Source organism: Rhinolophus hipposideros (assembly GCF_964194185.1).
Source record: "Rhinolophus hipposideros genome assembly, chromosome: 20".
NCBI classification, from domain to species: domain Eukaryota; kingdom Metazoa; phylum Chordata; class Mammalia; order Chiroptera; family Rhinolophidae; genus Rhinolophus; species Rhinolophus hipposideros.
Window position 1 is genome coordinate 19,018,888 of NC_138066.1, and position 22,102 is coordinate 19,040,989.

At 38.3% G+C, this 22,102-nt stretch overlaps 1 protein-coding gene across 2 annotated transcripts in view; it reads right to left on the reverse strand.

Annotated features, from left to right (window-relative positions):
• Positions 1-251: 251 nt before the first annotated feature.
• Positions 252-22,102, reverse strand: part of CRLF3 (cytokine receptor like factor 3) — a 28,263-nt gene continuing 6,412 nt past the window's right edge. The window contains exons 1-8 of one of the 2 annotated variants that reach the window (XM_081029489.1): positions 20,549-20,621; positions 16,516-16,723; positions 13,871-13,958; positions 13,197-13,374; positions 11,266-11,488; positions 10,453-10,585; positions 2,547-2,659; positions 252-1,700 (exon numbers count right to left, since the gene is read on the reverse strand). In XM_081029489.1, the coding sequence (XP_080885615.1) occupies positions 1,444-1,700; positions 2,547-2,659; positions 10,453-10,585; positions 11,266-11,488; positions 13,197-13,374; positions 13,871-13,958; positions 16,516-16,723; positions 20,549-20,572 (1,224 nt within the window). In that variant the 5' untranslated portion in view covers positions 20,573-20,621 and the 3' untranslated portion in view covers positions 252-1,443. Of the gene's footprint in view, positions 1,701-2,546; positions 2,660-10,452; positions 10,586-11,265; positions 11,489-13,196; positions 13,375-13,870; positions 13,959-16,515; positions 16,724-20,548; positions 20,622-22,102 lie in introns of those variants that run through there. The other variant, XM_081029490.1, reaches the window with a different exon arrangement.

Genomic DNA, 22,102 nt, shown 5'->3' on the forward strand with positions numbered 1-22,102 from the left:
TGAATGGAATGAGATGACATTCTGGAGAAAATAAGTCATCTACATTCAGTCAAACGTTTATTGTGCACATATTATGTATCAGCTACTATGCTTGGTATCAGATACAGAATATAAGTACAAGTAACTTCACAAGTTACAATGATATCTGAATTAAAATGACTGGAGCCACAAGAATTCCTTTTCTCGCTCTACTTAAAAGTAAAGATTAAAATTGGATTTATCAAGTCTCACAGAAGAAAAAAATACACACATTTAACTTTCAGTTTTTTATTTTGTGTCAGACAGCTGGAGGAGGCATCTACATTCTAGCACATCTTAACAATCACTAAACAAGTGAAAGACGACTTATATATAAAAATGCAAGGGTAAAAGGTCATGATTGTCTAACAGGGAGTTTGAATCCCCAAATAAATTATCTTACAAAAATACCAAACTTGCTTTTCCATTTTTCTACTGTTAAAAATGAAAAAGAAAAAAAAAATTCACATTTAAAAAAATCTGTAGCTGGTGTATGGCAAGTTAAGATAATCATTTTTACATACTAAATAGGTCTTTCAAATAAATATTTTACACAAATTTAAGTGTCAAAAAAACAGGTCAAGTATTTACCCTATATTTGCTTGGTCCACTAAAAGACCACTATAAAACTGACATTGAACTGAACTGCAGCTCATACCCTACGAATAGTAACATGCATATTGCTGCGGCTGGATATGCACATGTATGTACAGATGACATACATGAGAATGGCTAACACTGCTGTGCATACTACTTGCATAAGTAGTTTTACCCTGTAAAAATCCTCTAGCCTATCGTGAATTGGATTGCAAGAGAACAAAAAATACTTTGCCTATTGTAGACATTTGTCAGTAATTTCAAAAGGCAAAAATTACGCTTTTAGGACTTAACAATTACTGAACATGAGATAAAATTCAATACTGCTTACAAATACCTGAATGTGGAGAGCATATGCAACACTCATGTGGAGAGCACACAAGTGAATGTATGTTATAGAACTCTTAGACCTACCTGGTCTACTGTTGTATACTGAAGTCTTACATGGCTTGGACCCTTAGAAGATGGGGGTTTAATAAAATAATGTTACACTAAGTTTTTCTGTTCTAATAACCAACTTTAAAAAGAAGGACAGTGGAAAGGTACAGGGCTTTCTGCATTTCCTCATTTTAAAAGCCAATTTGATTTTTATAGTGATATTTTAAGTAATAGTATACTAAAAATAAAACGGACTGCATATGCTCTTATCCATAATATTGAAGTCTCATTGCTAAAGTATTCCAAAATAAATCCAGTAAACGATTTCCATTTCCGATGGCTTAACTGAGAGATGAATCTAACAATATATTTTTTTAATCAATTACAACTAAACTGGACTGAGGACAGCTACATTAAAACCCTGCAAACCAAAGACAATCACCCAAATATCTAGAACACCAACACTTTCCATCCAGGATAAAAAAAGGAGCATCCAAAGTAAAGAGAACCACAAGATTGATCAAGTAACCAATCAAAAACCACTTCTCTGTTATTTGAGCTAATAGTTACTCGAAGCTTGAAGTTTCCGCCTTCGTTATTATTGGTGGATCCTAGAGTCACAGCTTCAATGTCAAATGTGACAGTGGACCCAGAAGTAACGGCGGGCAACTGATTAGTCATTTCTTTTCCATTTACAAAAACTGCACCTAAAATGTTAAGGTAAAGAGTCATTTACATGTAAGCAATAACTACGAATTGAAACAGACTCTAGATTATTGATAACAATCAATTTCCTAATTCAGATAAAGAAAACATTTTGGAATGCCAACTGGTCAAAGATAATGCATTTGAATATGTTAATTAACCTGCATCTTCAAGGCAGGAGAAAAAGATAAAGCTTTAATAACACTTCAGAGTCCTGGTCCCACGTTCTACTCTTTTAGAATAGAGATTGAGTTTCCCTATGGATGGCATCAAAAGAAACTTGACTCCATTACAAAATTACATCCTGTGGAATAGCAAGATTGTGTCACATGGGATACACAAGAATCGTGTTCTACCTACTCTTGACCCACACCACAAAATATTAACGCGTCTTGGTAGCAACTTTTAAAAGTGTAATTACTGTGGAGTAAGAAACCAAACAACACTAGAGATATATAACAAATTAAGCAAACTCTCTCCCTAGTTCCCTAATCTATATTGAATTTAGATGACCTGTGCACACAGACACTAGAGGTAGACTGCTTGCTACCAATCCCAGCTCAGCCGCCTCCGAGCTATATGAGCTTAAGCCAGTTCCTTAACCTCTCTGTGGCTCAGTTTACATCATCTATAAAACGATACAATTCTGCTTCCCACTTGAAAAAGTTAAAAGGATTAAATAATTTATTATTTGTAAAGGGTACAGAACAATGCCTGGTATGTAGTAGCCATATAGATATGTCTTAAGACCTAACTGTCATCTCCTGCTATAAATGTGTGATACTTGGACAGATTCATCTTACTACAGCAATTCATATGTTTCGAACAGAATGACATTTCTCTCTTACCGTTTGTACTGATGCACACCGCTTGGTCCCGCTGCAGAGAGTCATATCCATTCTGTTTGTCTGCACACACTCCTATACTGTCTCTTTTGTCAGGTTGTCCCACAGTTTCAACTCTGTAAATAAGGTAGAAGGGTCATTTAGTCTTTTCTTTAACATGATATCTAACAGTTACTAAGTTTAAAAAGCCATCTCAACACAACGGCTCTTAATAATAGCTAACGATTTAGTACTTTCTAAATGTCAGGTACTCTTCTAAAAATTTTGTGTCTGTCTATAAATCATCTCATTCTATTCATATAACCTATGAGGTAGGTGGTATTACTATCATACCCATTTAATACATGAGGAAACTGAGGTACAAAAGGAAAAACTAAGATTGAAAAAAGGCTAAATAACCCGACTCTGGTAATGTGGTTGAGTGGTGAAACAAGGATACAATCTCAGGCATTTTGACTACAGTCTGTTAACTATTTACAGCTGTGACACTGCAGTTCTATTTTATATTCTGGCTCTAGACATGTACAAAACTTGTCATATTTGCCATTATAATTAATTGGACTAATACTGCCACTACCTAAACTTTCAATATGAGAGTCTATGCAAGGATTTGATTTCTATTTATCAAATATTTAAAACCTTTAAAATAAGTCATGATAGTCTTTACACAAGATAAATGGTTATGAACATATTTTGCTTGGAGAACTTTATATGTGGAAAGTTTAAGCATTTCCTTTTGTGTTTTAGGCTCAAATAATACGTCATCATGTACTTTAGAAATAGAAAATCTAGATAGATATAAAGGTGAACCTACATTCGTATTACCGGACTCATCTTTTCCTCCATTCCAGAAAGCCAGACTTTGCAAGGACCGGAAAAGGAAAATGAGCGAGGAACAAAATGTAGCTTTACCAAGGAGAGATGTGATTATATATATTCAATGTGGCCTGAAAATGTCTTTCATTATAAAGTGACAAACATGCACAATGATAATAAACATGTAAGCTGATTTCTAAAGTCTCTTCACTCCTAAACCAGCAATCTAAAGAAGTATGAAGAGGAGGAGAGTGATGTCAGTAATATGGCAAAATAGTAAGTATGAGTCCTCATCTACCACGGAAACCCTGTTTTAACAATGAAATACAGACCAAAATATCTTTATGAGATTTCCAGCATCCAGTTAAGTAGTTGTACTACCACAAGGGAGGACAAAGCTGAAAACAGCTGCATTGGAATGGGTAGGAAAAGCAATTTCTCTTTCCCCGTGTCAGCCCCCCTCCTAAACTATCACAGCTCAGTACCAGGCAAGGACACCCCAGCCTCTGACTTTTCCTTCAGGAGGGAGAGAGAGGGGTGGAGGGTGGGTCCAGCATTCCAACTCTATGGAGGACTGCCCGAAGGATTGGTTTCTGTGGCACCGCATTTGGAGCCTTGAAGGAACTGGCAGAGTGTGGATGCCTGAATGCTGCTGAAACCAAAGAAAAGGAAGGGTGGCATCCTGCGGCCAGCACAACTTGGCATGACTGGGAAAAGGCACATAACTCAAGGCTTCTCTCCCTTGAGAGGGAGAAAGAAGAGTAGAACATGCCTCTGGTGTGTCTGCTTTTCACATGGCTGCTCAAGGGAATGGTATCTGTCTCACCTGATGTGGGGTACTGATGAGGAGCCCACATACTCTGGATGTCTAGTGGCCACAGAGTACAGAAGAGAGAGCAGGGCAGCTTGTTGCTGTAGCACCAGAGAACTTGCAGTGCCACAAACATGCACCAGAGGGAGCAAGAGATTATGAGTTCCTGACAAACCAGCAAGGCTTTCTGAGAAACTGCACATACAAGCCCAGGGAAGTCACATCCTCCACCAAAAGATTTCAGAGGCCCCCAGAATTTCTAGTTAGGCTCATTTGTGAGGGGTCTTCTCCCGTACAAAGTCAGGCCATAAAGATTGGGAAAGGTGGCTGTTTTCATATGTGTAGATCCCAACACAAAATTATGTGACATATAAAGAAATAGGGAAACGGCCCAAACAAAAAATAAATCTCCAGAAAAATGTCCTGATGAAATGGAGGTAGGTAGGTATATGAATTATCTGACAAACAATTCAAAATAACCATCATAAAGATGCTCTACAAGCTCTAGAAAATGAGGTATGAACAAAATGAGAATACTAACAGAGACAAAAAATATAAAAAAATCACTAAACAGAAATTTTGGAGCTGAAGAATACAGCAACTAAACGGAAAAATTCATGACAGGAGTTCAATATCAAATTTAATCAGTCAGAAGAAAGAAACATCAAACTTGAAGACAGGTCATTTGAAATTATCCAATCAAAGGGGGAAAAATGAAAAAGTGAAGAAAGTTTAAGGGGCTTATAGGAAAAGAGAGAAAAGGATAGAATATTTATTTAAAAAAATAATAGCTGAAAACTTCCTTAAGCTGGGGAAGGAAATGGACATCTAGACTCAATAAACCCAACAGACTCCAACTATAATGAATCCAAGAAATCACACTGAAACACATTAAAATCAAATTGTCAAAAGTCCAAAACAGAGAATTTTGAAAGCAGGAAAAGTGACTCGTCATGCACAAGGAAACTCAGATTAAGATTATCGGTAGATTTTTAAACAAACCTCGCAGGCCAGAAAGAAGTCAGATGACATATTCAAAGTGCTTAAAGAAAAAAACTGGCAAACAACAATACAATACCTGGCAAAACTGCCTTAAAAAATAAGTAAGAAATACATTCCCACATAAACAAAAGCTGAGGGAGTTCATCATTACTAGACCTTCCTTACAAAAAATGCCCTTGAAGTTGAAACAAAACAAACAAAAAAACTAAAAAGCATCATGAAAGTATGTGAAAGTATAAAGCTCCACTAGTAAGGTCAATATACAGACAAATACAGAATACTGTAATATTAGTGGTGTGTAAATCACTTTTAATTCTGGTGTAGAAATTAAAAGAGAAAAGTATAAAATATAAATATAACTAAAAATATGTTAATGGATACACAATACAAAAAGATGTAATTTGTGACATTAAGAACAGTGTGGAGGAGGGAGACGTAAAAGTATAGAGTATATGTATGTGATTGAAGTTAAACTGTTATCAGCTTAAAATAGATGTTATGTTTTATGTCAGCTTTATGGTAACCACACAAAAAATAAACACGTACATTAAAAGTGATCTCCAAAAAAAAAAACTTAATTTTACACCTCAAGGAATGAAACAAAACAAACTAAGCCCAAAGGTAACAGAAGAAAGGAAATAATTAAGATTAGAGCAGAATTAAACAAAACAGAGAATAGAAAAACAATAGAAAATAATCAATAAAACTAAGATTTGTTTTTTTTAAATGACCAACAAAATTGACAGTCTTTTAGCTAGATTAAGAAAAAGAGAAGATACTAATAAAGTCAGAAATGAAAAAGGAGACATTACAACTGATGCCACAGAAATTAAAAGATTATAAGAGACTCCTATAAACAACATACACGACAATATAATATGGCTCCTCTGGAAGCCATGTCTCCTTTGAACAAAACCTAATCTTGTTCAAGAGAGCTTCTATTGTCACATCTGAGCTTCTCTGATTTTTTCAAAGGCTGCTTTACAGACCACTGACCACTGTCACCAAGGGACATAGTCCTTGCTCTCTAAAATGATGCACTCTGGATTCCCCAAGGCATTTTCCACACCTTTTGTCTCTGCTTCCTCAAGCAGAACACTCAAGCACTGCTCAGTCCTTGCCCTGTTTATAGTCTTATGGTGGGGCCTTCTTCTGGGACTAAGTATTTGGAGATTTCTGAGACGGGCCCCTCCACATTCATCATTTCCCTCAGCAAACTGTCATGATCTCCTCAATGGATTTTCTGCCTAGCAGCAGCTTAGGAAGTTACATATAATTTGGAATTTAAGTTTTCTGTGTCAGCTTTGTTGAAAAGCACTATGGGTCCTCCCACCTCTATTCTCCTTATTACTCCAAAGTTTTCAGAAATGGAAAAATTCAGAACTAAGGTGCTGCCATGTATCTACTGGTCCCAGAAGACCCCATTCTCTCTTTTGAACCCACTCTAAAAAAGTTTCACCTCCACAACTCCACTGAAACTGTTCATGTCAGAGTCACCAATGGATGGATCTCCACTGCAAACCAAAAGGTTAATTCTCAGTCCTTTTCTTACCTGATGGAACCACTAGCATTTGACACATTTGGTTTCTCTTTGAAACACTTTCTTTACTTGGCTTCAAGGACACCACATCCTCCTACTTTTCCTGTCCACCTCTTGACTTCCTATTCTTCCTCAGAATCTTAGCTGGTTCTTTCTTTTCTTCCCAACTGCTAAATGTTCGATTCCTCCAATGTCCTCTATGTACAACTCATTCCCTGGCTGATCTCATCCAGTTCCACAGCTTTAAAAACTTATCTACATGCTAAAATACTCTCAAGTTAATATCTCTGGCCTGGGCCACTCCACTGAACTCCAGATTTGTATATCCGACTATCTACTACACACCTTCACTTGTATGTCTAATCAGGAGTCTGGATTCTGTGACTGGTTGAACAATAAAATGTGATAGAAGTAACACTATCAATTTCTAGGCTCAGGCCTTTAGAAACTGGCAGCTTCCACTTCCTACCTCTTGGGATGCTCATTCTGGGGACCCAGCCACCAATGGGGTGAGGAAGCCCAAACAGCCCCTGGAGTGGCCTACATAGAGAGGCACCAAGAACCAGAATCAATTTGCCTGCCCTGTGAGTGAGCCATCTTGGAAACATATCCACCATCTCCAGTCAAACTGCCCCAGCTAACACCACAGAAGCAGAAATGATTGTCCTGCCAAGCTCTGCAAATTGGAGTTTCCTGAGCCAAATAAATGACTATTGTTGTTTTAAGCCTGAGATTTGGGGCAGCTTGTTCCACAGCAACAGGTAACTGGAACATTATTTTTTTTTATGTTCTCTGAAAGAAAAAATTATTAATTAAAAAAATAGCTAGCCTATTGCCCCTTGATTTACCACTTCATGTCACCTGTGAGAGGCAGGGAAGCGCAGTGGTGAAGACCACAGACTTTGGGGCTAGACTGTCAGGATTTGAATACTGACAAGTCATGTAGTCTCAGTGCTTTTGTTTGTGCATCCGTAAAAGGAAGACAACAATCTCCTAGGTTATTAGGGATATAAAAGTCAGAAAGGAAGCTCTTTGAAAGAAAGGAGGTAGTAGAGAAGAGAAAATAAAAATATGGTTGAAAAATAGTAAGATCAGGAAATCTTAGAAGCAAGGAAAGGGAAAGCAAGAATGTTCAGACAGGAAATTAGGGAGAGGCCTGGAAGGAGGGGGTTGCTAGAAGAGCCGGGCACCAAATGAAAGTGGGCTCTAAAGACTGTTAAGAGCCAGCCAGTAACAGGTGTTTTTTTTTTAATTTTTTTTGGGGGGTGATGACAATAACAGGTTTCTTTAGCCTCAGTAGCTCTAAGTCTTCCAGAAACTTCAGCAGGACTAGACTGGGCTGAGCAACAGGGCAGTACCTACAAGAGTACAATCTCCCTCTAATTATAAGGCCCTCAACGCCCTAAAGAAAAAAAAACCTGAATAAAATTTACTTTTATTCAAGTAGACACATCTGCCTCTCCCTCTACCCCCCTCACCACTCATATCTTCTGACTTAATTGCTGATGCCTGAAATGCCTTTAAACAAGGAGAGAAAACATTTTCATTCCACATTCAAAGGAAAAAATGACAAAAATGCCAAGGTCTGGCTAAGGTAATAGGGAGCTTAACTAACTTTCAGTTAATCACCCTGCCAAGTCTGGCATCTCTGGAGGAGGAGGGAAGAGCTACTGTTTTACTGGGGCCTACAGTCCATGGATAGTAGGTGGATTTCAATCGATTTGTGTAATTTCCAATGTATTAATCAATAAGTATTTACTGGGGGGTGGCCAGATGGCTCAGTTGGTTAGAGCGCGCGCTCTCAACAACAAGGTTGCCAGTTCGATTTTCACATGGGATGGTGGGCTGCAGGCCCTGCAACTAAGATTCAAAATGGCAACTGGACTTGGAGCTGAGCTGCGCCCTCCAGGACCAGACTGAAGGACAATGACTTGGAGCTGATGGGCCCTGGAGAAAGAAACACACTGTTCCCCAATATTCCCCAATAATAAAAATAAATATATAAAGTATCTACTGAATGACTTAGAAAACCAACCTAAGTATGCCATCTGTCAGGCCTTCTCTGTGTTCCTACAGGAAGAATTTAAAAGCAGGAGAGCATCAGGGCACCGTCACAGCAGGGAGAAGGTCATAGAAGACAGAAAAGGAAAAGAAGGAAGGCTGTAGTCACAAAAGAACTAGATTTCAGCACTAACTAGAATCACTTTTATTCTTTACACTTTGTCTCCCAGAAAGACAAATGAGAAGCAGACAGACGAGTGAGTAAGATCACCAACTCCGGAGCCAGATTGTCACATAACTTGCCTGGATTTAAATCCGAACCTTGCCATTTACTAGGCAGTTATGTGACAGTCGGTAAGTGACTCCCTCTCTGTGCTATAGCACCCTCAGCCCTACAATGGGTAACTATGCCTTTTCATTGGGTCATTGTGAGAATCAAGTGAGTTAATACGAGTAAAGTGCTTGGAACAGTACCTGGCACACAGTAAGTGCTATTTCAATATTAATTGCAATTATTACTAGGATTATGATTCTTATTGGTGTGAGATATCTGGCCTAATCTATCAACTCAGGAAGTGCCACCATTACTTTTTCCCAGGAGATTCACTAATGGAAGTATTTCTGTCATCAAGGGACAAAAGCAGAGAAGAGGTATGTTAGCATAGCAGCACACGGGGAATAATTAAATAGACGAGGTATGAGGCTCCTTTATTTCTCATTCTTTGTTGGTATTTTTCTGGTTATTAAGTCATTCTTCCTAGTGTAAGGGGTAAGAGGAGGTGTCAAACATGAGAGAAAGTGTAAACTAGCGCATGCTGATCACTGCTGACAGCCCAGTGATTTGGCTGGTGAAGCACATGGCAACACTAGCTTAGCTAAAACTTTCAGAGACTGTCCAGGCCTATATGAAAAGGGGCTGAGTACAAGAGGAACTTGGAACAAGCATTCACAACAAAACTCATGATTTCAAGACTTAAAAAACTTAGAAGAGTGTCTGCTATACTGAAGTGAATATGGTGAACATGAGGGAAGCTTTCCTTTTCTAAATCAAAAGGGAGCTTTGGTTTCTCGGAAGATCAATTTAGCAATATGATCATAGGAAGTACGTCTCAGATAACATAAAAACAAGAAAAAGGAAATTTTTCTAATACAGGAAGAAGTGGATAAAGAAATAGATAATTAGTTGGTGGAGAGACTTGTTTTCAAAAATAGAAAATTAGTTGATGGAGAGACTTGTTTCTATTTTGTAGAGAATTATAGATATATAGGATTAGGTTGGTGCAAAAGTAATTGCGGTTTTTGCAATTTTTAACCTTTTAAACCGCAATTACTTTTGCACCAACCTAATATATTTACACTGAGAGAGACATACTCTTATTGATTCACAAAGGGAAAAAAAGAATTCTAGGTCTCTGGATTTTTAAAATCAACTTCTGAGAGGTATTTTATTTACCTCTATTTACCAAGAAGAAAACAGACCTACACAGAATGAGTCCATACTCTGTATCAGGCATAAGCAAGGCATTTCATATCCATTATCTTAGTTAATCTTCATAATAACCCTTTGAATACATATGAGAAAACTAAAGCAAAGCGAAGTAGAGAAATCTCCCCAAAGTACCACTGCCTATAATGATGAATAACCTCAGGACAATTTTAAATCCAAAGCTCATGTCTGTTCTGTGCACTTTATTATACTGCCCAAGACATGACAGACAGATACCTTAATATCTACTTGCCTGAATGTTAACGTCTGCCCACAGAAATAGGTTGGAGCGCTGGAGTAGAGAACACCTGAGGATTCAGAATCATTCCGGAGTGCTATATTTTTTCGACTGCTCAGACTGTATCCTTCAAAGCCAGTTGTCCACTCTTTTTAAAAAGCAAAGACATTAAAAATTATTAGAATCTTTTGAGGAATATATTCCGCACAAACACAGTAAACAAAACTTGCAAGTAGAAGAGCTTACTATTGGTCATGGGCAAGTTCAATAAAAAAAAAAAAAAAAAAGATTCCGTGACAGAGTACCATGGTTAATCCTACAAATCACAAAAAAGCTTTTCGTCTATTCCTGCATGGCATGGACGATAAAGTAAGTGTTACCGCCTAGCTAATAAAATCATGTTTCAGCTTGTACCAACCTGATTAAGAACTAATTAACAAATAAGTCTACATCTGTTAAACTAGTAATATAGGAGAGATCAATTTCAAATGATACAACTTTTAAGAAAAAGCCTCTCCCTAGATATATATCAAAGGTCTGGATCAAATATTGCCGTTTCCTGATGCAATATTTAAAATCTCTGGTTTTAGAGGATGTTACGAATCTTGTCTGGCACTATTTTGGACTCTGGAGATCAGAACTGATGAAAGTTCTCAAAATTCACAAGTCGTAATTGGAGCAGGAAGTAAAAGACATAGTCTATGCTGTTCTCATCAATTCCGGGCTTCTTAGGAAAAGAGGGTTATCAGTGTTAGCAGGGCCGTTAGCAGAGAATACAAGTGTTCTTATGCACAGTTAAGCTTCAGGCGTGAGAAGGCAACAGCATACCATGAGGCACCAGTGAGGAATGACCTATCTGGGGGACGCTCCAAGGACTCCACTCCTGTCGGCCATCTCCTCGGGCGCAGACTCTGAACTGGTATTCAACATTGGGGTCTATGTGCAATACTATGAATTCAGTTTCACAGCCTACATATACGTCCTCAAAGTGATTTGAAGTACATTTACGGAACTGGAGCCTGTAATCTTGGGCTGTAAATTCGTCATCCACCTAAAGAGAAAGGCTTTATGTTAGGTAAAAATCAGAGAAAAACTTCTCTCAGAATCACTGGTTAAGAACTTAGAATGGGGGCGTTTTGGGCCAAGCACACAAGCCCATCTGCTGAATGTGGGCTAATCTGAGGGAAGGTCATAGGAAATATGCCATCGTTATTTTCCTTCTTTTCTTTGTTGAACCATGTGTGTTAGACTTCCCAGTCTGATATGAAAAAATATGCTTCCTTTGAAAAAATGGCGTTTTCTACACAATAATGCCAAAGATAAAACATTCAAAATTCAAGAGAAAGAATCCCACAACTATATCATTCATACCGTGTTTCCCCAAAAATAAAACCTAGCTGGACAATCAGCTCTAATGCGTCTTTTGGAGCAAAAATTAATATAAGACTCGGTATTATATTTTATTACATTACATTACATTATATTATATTATATTATATAAGACTGGGTCTTATATTATAGTAAAATAAGACCGGGTCTTATATTAATTTTTGCTCCAAAAGACGCATTAGAGCTGATTGTCCGGCTAGGTCTTATTTTCGGGGAAACTGGGTTTCCCCGAAACAAAGAGAGAATTAATAACAAGAATATATAAAGAACTCCTCAAAATTAATAGAAGACAAACTACCCAATAGGAAAATGGGCAAAGAAACGAATAAGTATTCTAAAGTATAATAAGCAGTAAAAAAAATATTAAAATATTCCACCAAATCTGTAATATGGAAAATGCAATGTAAAACCACAATGAGATACCATATTGGCAACAATATAACGCCTGACAATGCCAAGTAGTGGTCAGGATACAGAGTAAGAGGAACTCCTAACTCCTGGTGGAAGGATGTGCTGTGAACAATCACTTTGGAAAGAGTTCAGTATTATCTAGTATAGATCTAATACTCTAAGACCTAATACTCTAAAGTATATACTTCAGAAAAAATCTCACACATGTGCACAAGGAAAGATAAATAATGCTTATTTTAAAAAAACTAGAAACAACTGCAGGTCCACTGATAGGCAAAAAATTAAAAATAGGATAAGAGTCCTTGTGTTGAACCAACAAAAGCATCTCTACTTCTTTCTTCTATACAAGGCTTCATTAAAAAAATTCCATTCAAAAAGATAGTTTCCAGAAGCTGAGCACCCCCCTCTGAATGATGTGTTTGTCAACAGCCAAGATACTATGTATGACTCAAGATATATATTTTTTTTCTATATAGTTTCTATGTAAAATATGTTAACTCATCTACATAATTGATTTAATACACAAAATCTTACACAAAATCCTCAGCCATGCTGAGAGTATGAAAACCATACCTTAGAGATTTTATTTCAGAGGTATTAGTTGAGTCTTGAACAGAAACATATCAGATGCCCAATACTGACTATCATCATTTGAATTTTCTATTGAAAGAGAAATGGGAGCAATCCTTAACTCACTAAGAGTTAAGTTTGAGAAATATGTGATGGGACACAATGTTGTGATCCAGGGTTTTTAAAAAGAACCTTCAAAACTGTCTCAAACTGTTAGAGCTACTTCAGTTCCAGTTCCCTGTGACTTTTTCTTAATTGTAAAGCCAAAGGGACTTTTGTTTATGAAGAGAAGAAAACATTCACGGACAGTTAATAAAAGAAATGTTTTAAAGGCCCCAAACCTCAAATCCATAACGTTGAAGTCATTTCTAGGATTCTAAATGACGTACCTTACACCATCGCACGATGATGCCTCCAGGTTTCTCGATTAGTTCTTCTATCTGTACCGGTGGGCGAGATGCCACTGTTCCATGCTTAAAAATGTGGTCTTTTACTATGTTAAGAACTGAGTCATCCAACTGAGCAGATAAACAAGGCACATCGACCAGTAAAGGCACTTCTGGTAAGCTGAGGAAACAAAGCTCATGTGTTTATGAGGCTTTTAGCTCAAACTTAAAAATACAAGAAATATTTTAGCTCAGTCACATACTACTGTTAATAATAAGGATGCAAAAGCTCCCAGTAAATGGCAGTGGGGGTTTTGCAAGATGCTACATAAAGATTCTCTTCCCCAAACAATATAAGCAAGAAGCTAAACGGTTCATAAGATCACAGTTGCTAAGTGTATACCAAAAAAAAGACCTGTTTTGCTGAGCTGTGACTCAGTTTCAATGTTATGTTCAGAATTTTTAAAATTTAACAATTCTCTTACACCAGAATTGAAGAAAACCTATAGTAATACTATACCAAAGATTACAATCACAACTATTTCATATTAGTAATACTGGCAATGAGCAGTGAAACCTTGAAAAATATATTCTCTGTCTCCTTTAATCAGAATCTTTAAGGGGAGGGGGAGCAGAGAGTTTAAATGCTTAAAAGCCCCAGAGGCAGTAACTCTTACCTGTCCAACTGAATGTGTGAGGCCTTTTTGGTAAAGTTCCACAGTTTTTCATTCTGTTCTCCTACACCACCAAGAAGCGCGATTTCACCTACAATCAGTACAGTAAAAAATTGTCACATTACAAGTAATCAACACTGGTAGGTCTCCGGTTTTCTTGCAAACAATTCTTCAGTGATGCCACGGTCAAATTCTTCAAAAGTAAAAATAGACACTATTTTAGAAGTGACTCTAAGGCTCTAAGATTAAGCTCAAGAGGAAAAGGGGTACACCGAGTATATAAAAGGGGTACACAGAGATGTATATTCTGCTCCATACAAGGAAATCTGGTTTATCAAAACAATTGTATGCAAAGCAGAAGGCCCAGGGCCCTTTTCTGCCTGCCCTACGGAAATTTGGTCAAATCCAATAGGAACCAGTACAACTATTACTCTGACAGGAGTAAGAGGGCACGGGGCCTCGTAAAACCAAGTGATACAGTTACGTTTTCCCAAAAGATTATTATACATGAGATGAGAAATTACTCAACAGAACAATAAAAAGAAAATGCTATAGAAAGGCATTTAAAAAAATGACCAACTTCTCTGTCCTTCCACAGCCCTAAAGAACACCACCAGAACTCTTTTCCATCTGAATGTGCCTTGGAGGTACTCATGTTTTTTGAAGCCACATGACGTGACCTTCTCCCTCACCCAAAGGAAAACAGAGACACACTGAACACTGCCTCAAAATCCTCAAAAGTCCATAAATATGTTTTTATCCCTTGGGAGGGGAAAGGAGGGAGGGAAGGCAAAGGTCTGAAATTTAAAATATTTCTGAAGTCTCAAAACAAGTGAAGCATCCGATGCTGTAACAAACATGTATGTGCCTCCAAGGATTTGTTTTCTAAACTAAAACCATTTCTCAGTTCTTAGGGTGATGGGTGTGCACCCTGACCTGTGCTGAACTGCTTCTGGGTTTGTTTCCAAATGGAAGGCCTCCAGGGAAGGACATTCTGTGGTCCTGCTAAAACAATGTTCTCCAAGGGACACTTATGGTCACGGGCAAATCAGCACTTCTCGTTGGAGAGAAGACAAAAATGTAATCAGCATGGAAAGATAACACGAGTACCAGAGTACCACACTCTACTTGGGACCAAATTGGGGATTGATTTCCAGTTGGAGTGACACACACACACAGAGCACTCAATCTGCAGAATGAATGGTTTTCAATCTTCTTCCTTGGCTCTTTTTACCCCAGCTGCCCTTTAAATGTTGGTGTCCCTTAGGGTTCTGCCCTCTGCTGCCTTCTCTTCTCACATCATAGACTATCTCTTGATGATGTTACTTATTTCCATAGATTCAGATTTCATGTGTATGCCATTAACTGCCTGACTGACATCTCCAGGGATTAGCTCTCTCCTAAGCATCACATCCACATTCCCAACTACCTCCTGGCATCATAAGTACTTCAAACTCAACATGCCCCAAATCGAATGTGGAAGTACCCACCAAAGCCCATCCTTTCTCCTTCGTTTCCTGTCAGTAAATGGCCCAGTTCACCCAGTTATCCAAAATCAGGCTGCTTATGGTCATCCTAAATCCTTCCCTTTCTGCTCCAACTTATATCCAGGCAATCACCAATAATCAATACTTACTGATCAGTAAAATCATCAATAATTCTATCTCTGAAAAATCATAAAACCAGCTCTGCCTCATCTTCACCTGTCACTGCCCTCATTGTTTCCTATCTGGATTACTGCCATAATTTTCTAATCAGTCTCTTTTACCTCCAGTCTTACAACCCCGAATCCAGTCTCCAAACTGTAGGCAGTTTGTTTGTTTTTAATGCAGATCTGACTGTGTAACTCTGCTGCCTTAAAGACTTCAAAAGATACCTGATACGTCATTCACTTCACTCGTGATGTTACTTCTGTTTCCAATCATGCTGGTACCTCCTTTCCTTCCCTTGGTCTGCTTGATGAATTTCTTCAAGCCTCCATGGAACTCCTACAGAAAGCTATCCTACACACTTCCAGAGTTAAGTACTTCCCTTTCTGTGCTCCCAAAAAGTCTCAGATCTCTTTCAGCATGTCTGCCTCTCTCACATGTGAACCCCCAAAGGGCAGAATTTTTATTTAATGTACCTGACAAAGACTTATGTGGAGGAAGGAAAGGGGGGAGGGAGGGAAGAAGGAAAGGAAAGGAAGAAGGAAGACAGGAAGGTACAAGATCTGGACATGTTTCAACCAAAATAATTGGCTCAAGACAGAAATATAACTACAATTTCAGGAGTAAACACTAATCCTATTTCTTAACCTACTAACAGGAACAATAGGATTAAATTCTATAAACCATGAACACTGAAAAATATCTGAACGCTCAAAATGACCTTAAAATTGCTCTGTTAACAGTAAACAAGATACCAACATAGAACTATTTGAAAAAAATAATTTACTCCTCCTTGTTTTGTAAATGATAATAATTAACACTTTAATTGCACTTACCCAGGGACACCTCATTGTTTACCTGTCATCCTATATTATAAACTGTTCCAAGGTAGGAACATTCTAAGCACCCACAGATGGCAATAAGCCTGCCGGTATCCTGAGACATCAGCAAAGTGTCAATCTGAACGGGCCACATTCACTAGGTTCCCTGGACTCCCACCTTCTTGGACCAAGTCCTCTGCTGTGTTAACTCCGTGCTCTATGAGCTTCTGGCAGTCATCTAGTGGCTTAATGGTCTCTTGTTCAATGCTGTCCACCTCTTGCAAAAGGGTCACCAATCGCTCATCCAGGAGCTTCCCAAGGGTTCCCTTTAAATCGTTAAAATGCTGTTTGAGGACATCTCTTGTCTGTGATGCACTCTCTTTGATCTGATAAAAAATAACAAAAACTCAGAATCAGAATTGCTACAAATGGTTAATCCACAAGCATCACCAATAATCATTTCAAGGTACTACACAACCATCATCTTTGATTCATTGATAAACCAAATGTGATTCATTGGCACCAACTTGCAGACTTGCACAGGATTGGCCTTCAGGTGAGACAGAAAGGGCTCAACCCCTGGTGCCATCATTCACAAACTGTGTCAGTGTGGTCAGGTCAATCAGGCAATCCAAGCCTTAAATTCATTATTTCTCTAGTGAATATAATAATGCTTACTTCATGGAGTTGCTGTGAGGATTAAATAAAAATAATCTATATTTCATTTATGGCACACGGTTGCTTGCAATAAATGTTAGAAAGTATCTGTACAAAACAGTTCTTGGCAATAGTTCATTTCAGTACAAAAGAATTTTAAGATGGGAAGGGATTACAATTCATTTTGCTGAAAAGAAGTAAAGAAATGGTAGATTAGAAATCCACGAAACAAAAAACAAAGAAAATCAACTCATGGATAAAATGTCCTCATTAGACCAAAAGAAAACCAAGAATCTATTTAAAATCCAAAGAGCCTCACAGGAGGCAGAAAATGTTCATGAAAAACACACTTCTGGGACAATGACTTAGTCTTTCTTGAGTCATGGTCCCCTTTGCGAATCTCACTGAGAGGTTTATAGACCCTCTTCCGAGAAAAATGAGTAATCCACACCCTAAAGAAATTTATTCAATTACAGAGGTTATGAATTTCCTTAGATCCCAACCATGGCTTGCCTGGAGCAGTAATTCTGAAACGTGGTTTGCATAGGCTGTTTGTTATAATTCAGATTGCAGGGCTCCATCCCAGACCTGCTGAACTAGAAGCCTGCAGGAGAGGCTGGGGGAGCACATGGACGGAGTTCCTGCTTTTCACAAGCACACCTGTGATTCTGCAGCCCATACTTTGAGAAACACTGCCTTAGTTCCTAGAGACAGATAAGAACTGCTGTTCTAAGAGATATGACAGGAAAATCTTTACGTCTCACACATAGTTTGAAAGCAAATTGGTCATCTATACAGACACCAGATTTTTCTTTTTTTTTTTTTAAGAATACAGATAACCACACAATTTACTTTGTGTCACTTAACAGGGAAATTCTAACTATAAGCCAAACACTCAGTTGAATTAAAGCAAACATATACTTTACTTTGCAGATACTATATATTAGTTTCATATGACATATCATGTTTACTACCCTAACTCTTTTACTAACTTTATCTTAGGAACAGTGTCTGTAGTCCAAGAAAAATCCACCAAGAAAGACTATATCAAAACAGGGATAAAGCACAATATTTCAACAGTTAATAGAGAAATTTAGAAAACTTTCTATTTATTCTCTAACACTACATTTGAAAAGCAGAATACAAAGTTGTTTTACAGAAATGTCCACAACCACAAAGGTAAAAGATGCCCAAGGACAACAAAGAAATTAAGAAGAAAAAAAAGAACAGTTTGATCCTTCAGTTTTGCGGTGGGCAGATCAGACACAATTTTCTCCTTTTGAGATGAATGTAAATTACAATGACTGATACGTGTGTAGTTAAGTATAAGAATTCCTTAAATCATAAAGTAAAGGAGAAATTCTAAATTAAGTTTAATTGTTAACTAATCTCTGTAAAGTTACTAGAGAACTTCTATAAAATAAACCCAAGTCAAAGTTTAAAAAAGTGGGGAGAGGCATTCTCAAAATGTACTGGATTTGGTTCATCACTCAACTGTTGGGTCCTTCAGAATTGGGCCCTAACATACTAGCACCTGGCAAGTAAATGCTGTTGAATATAAATGAAGTTAATCACATGTGCTTTTAAGGCCTTTTCAAAAGAACCAGGAAGAGACTGCCTTATGATTTTGATACATCACCTGGAATATTGTTAGAAATGCAGAAAATCTCAGGCCCCACCCAGAACTACTGAATCAAAACCTACACTTTTAACAAGATCCCCAGCTGACTCACACAGACCTTCCAAGTACCAGAATAAGTGAAGACAACATATCAAAGCACTGTAATACAGCTCGCACCCCCACTACCAAGAGGAAATTCTGCAGTTGAGAATGATACCAGCGAGGTCCTGTCTTGCTCTCTAACGGATACGGCACACACAGGAAGTGCATTGGTTAGGTAAAGGCAATTTCCTCTTTAGAAAGAATTCAAAAGCTCCTTCAGCTTTTGCAGGGCCTATGTTTTGTTTTTGTTTCAGAACCTCAGAAAAAAAGGAAGTATGTGAACACGAAACAGTGAGAGGGCCAGGGAAGGGAGAATCCATTTCCAAATCCACCTCCTGCACTTTCATTGTAAATTTGGTCCCTGTTGTTCATAGACTCCCAACCGCTGCGGCTTCACACTGGATACGACTGTGGCATCATTTTCATTTCTCTGAAATAGTTCGTAATGTACAGCCTCCGTCACCTTTTAATCCAATCATGTAACTCATCAAGTTCATTTGCTTGGCTTTATGAACATTTTAAAAACGCAAACTTCACTGCTGAGTGAATTGGTTCCTATTTGACGTGGTACCGTGGTCCAATGTGTTCATGGTTAGCTCAGTAAACCTTCACAATGCTGAGAAGTGGCTCTGTACTGTTCTTGTTGCAGAAAGTGAAGCTCAGAGAAGTCAAATAACTTCCCCAAGGCTTCCCAGTGCCAGAAACAGTCTGACTCCAAGGACCGCGGTCTTTCCACTGCACCAAACTGTTTAGTACTTACAAGTCCCATTTGAAAGCGTTCCCAGGTAAACCTGTAAATTATGTATTGATTGAGTCACCTCCTGCTGTAACGTGTATTTCTTGTGTTTGCAGGAAGAATCCAGTCAGCCCCAAATGCTATCTAGCCATTCTCTGGCAAAATAATGCTGATGGTTTTTAACAAAGTAGATTTAAGAAGAATACAAATGATACACAACTCGAGGCCTCAAAAAGGAAACTGATATACATTGTTCGTGTTGATTAATAATATTCTGAACTAATTTTCCACTAACATCTCTACTGTTAACAGACCATTAACACTAATTAATGAAGTTTCCACTGCAGTTGAATCTAATCCCAAAACATCTGTATTATTCAAGTTTTAACATGAGGATGAGTTCACAAAATGCCAAAAAGTCATCAAGTTTATACATCAATACTAAGCCATGCAAAAGCCTAGTAAATATATACTTCACACACAACATTATGTATATATATATACTCAAAGATAACATTGATTGATACATTTAACATTGACTGACACATTATCCTCCAGAGTTTAGCTACTAAAAAGTCATAAAACCTATGTAGAATGTGATTTAAGACATCTCTAGTCCTAAGAGGCAATATACAGTGCTGTATCAATATAAAGAAATAGAATAAAAATAATAATAATAATAGAATAGAACGTATATTTCAGGAAATTAAGTAACTGGAATCTCCTCTATCTTCCCTAAAATAGGCATTTTCATGACTTTATAGAAGAAAAGAATTTTTATCTCCCAAGTTTAGTCTAAGAATTTATTTTCTCAATTGTTTTGCTAATAGGAAACTATAGCTATTTTAAAATTAGAGACCTGGCTTTCAAAACACTACTGGCTAACAGGAACACAGTGATCAAAAATAAAAGACAATATTAAAATAGTCCAGTGAAATTGAAGAAGCTAACCAAAATGTTTCTTCTCTGTTCATATGAAATGTACATTAGCTATTTGTCTTCACATTGATACCAAGATATCACTCATTAAAATACTGATAATAATGATACCAGTAACAACAATACAGTAACAGCTATCATCCGCTGAACACCTACTGTGTGCACGGTACATCTGTCCATGGTCTCATTTCAATTCTACCACAACCCAATGAAGAAAGCTTCTGTGGGTGAGTCACACATAGGAGTCAGAGAGAAGAACTTGTCCACATCAGAAAGCTAGTGAAGTGGCAGAGAATGCAAACCATCTGAGTCATGTAGGGACTTGTGAGTGCTGCAACATTCCCTTCTTACCTCTCTTACGGTTAGGATTCTTTTTTTAATGCTTATTTAGAAAACTTTCCCCCAAAAATCTATATTATATGATTTGATAATCTGTTACATTAGTGGCCTCCAAAGAACCACGAACCACACCTCTTAGTACTCATCCTTGTCTAGTCCTCTCTCTTAGAGTATAGGCTGGGCCTGTGACTAGCAGCAACGCAGCTAGAGAATGGCACTGATGCTGTGTCAGTTCTAAGCCTCAGCCTTATTAAGAAGACCTGGCAACTTCTGCTTCTGCACTTTTGGGGTCCTGAGTCACCATATAAGAAGTATGTCTATCTTTCTGGAGAGAGTAAGTGGAAAGGGACAAGAGTGGGAAGGGTAGGAGGAAGAGAGATTAGCATCCAGGGCAAGCCGTGCCAGCATTCCAACGGAGTCCTGCTGCCACTAAAGCTCCAAACAGGTAAGTGAACATTCTGTCTTGAACATTCCAGTCTCAGCTGCCATCTGATTGCAATTACATGAGTGCTGCGAGCAAAATCAGGAGAAATGGCCAACTCAGCACCAGTCAGTCCCCAGAATAACAAGCAAATAAAATGACTGCTTTTTAAGCAGTTATGCCTTGGCATAATTTATTATGTAGCAACAAATAACCAAATCACATGATAAAACAAATGTTTAATTCTTGATTAATGAATAGGATGCGTGTAATAAAGACCACAAACAACCTAAAAAGAATGTCTGCAAAATTACACCCACACGATTCATAAAGGCGCTCATTCAGTATTGATTGATGCTAGTATGTTCCAGGAACTGGGGTTACAAAGACAAATAAGGAATGGTCCTGACCTCAAAAAACTGTCATTCTGATAGAGGAGATAGGTGCATGCACATGTAACTATAATAAAATGTAGTACTAAGTTCTTATATAAGTGGGATACCCACAAACTGCCATCAGAGCTCAAAAAGGGCATTCTCGGGGCCGGCCCGGTGGCTCAGGCGGTTGGAGCTCCGTGCTCCTAACTCGGAAGGCTGCAGGTTCGATTCCCACACGGGCCAGTGGGCTCTCAACCACAAGGTTGCTGGTTCAACTCCTTGAGTCCCGCAAGAGATGGTGGGCTCTGCCCCCTGCAACTAAGATTGAACACGGCACCTTGACCTGAGCTGCCACGGAGCTCCCGATGGCTCAGTTGGTTGGAGCGCATCCTCTCAACCACAAGGTTGCCGGTTCGACTCCTGCAAGGGATGGTCAGCTGTGCCCCCTGCAACTAGCAACAGCAATTGGACCTGGAGCTGAGCTGTGCCCTCCACAACTAAGACTGAAAGGACAATTGAAGCTGAACGGCACCCTCCACAAGTAGGATTGAAAGAACAACAACTTGACTTGAA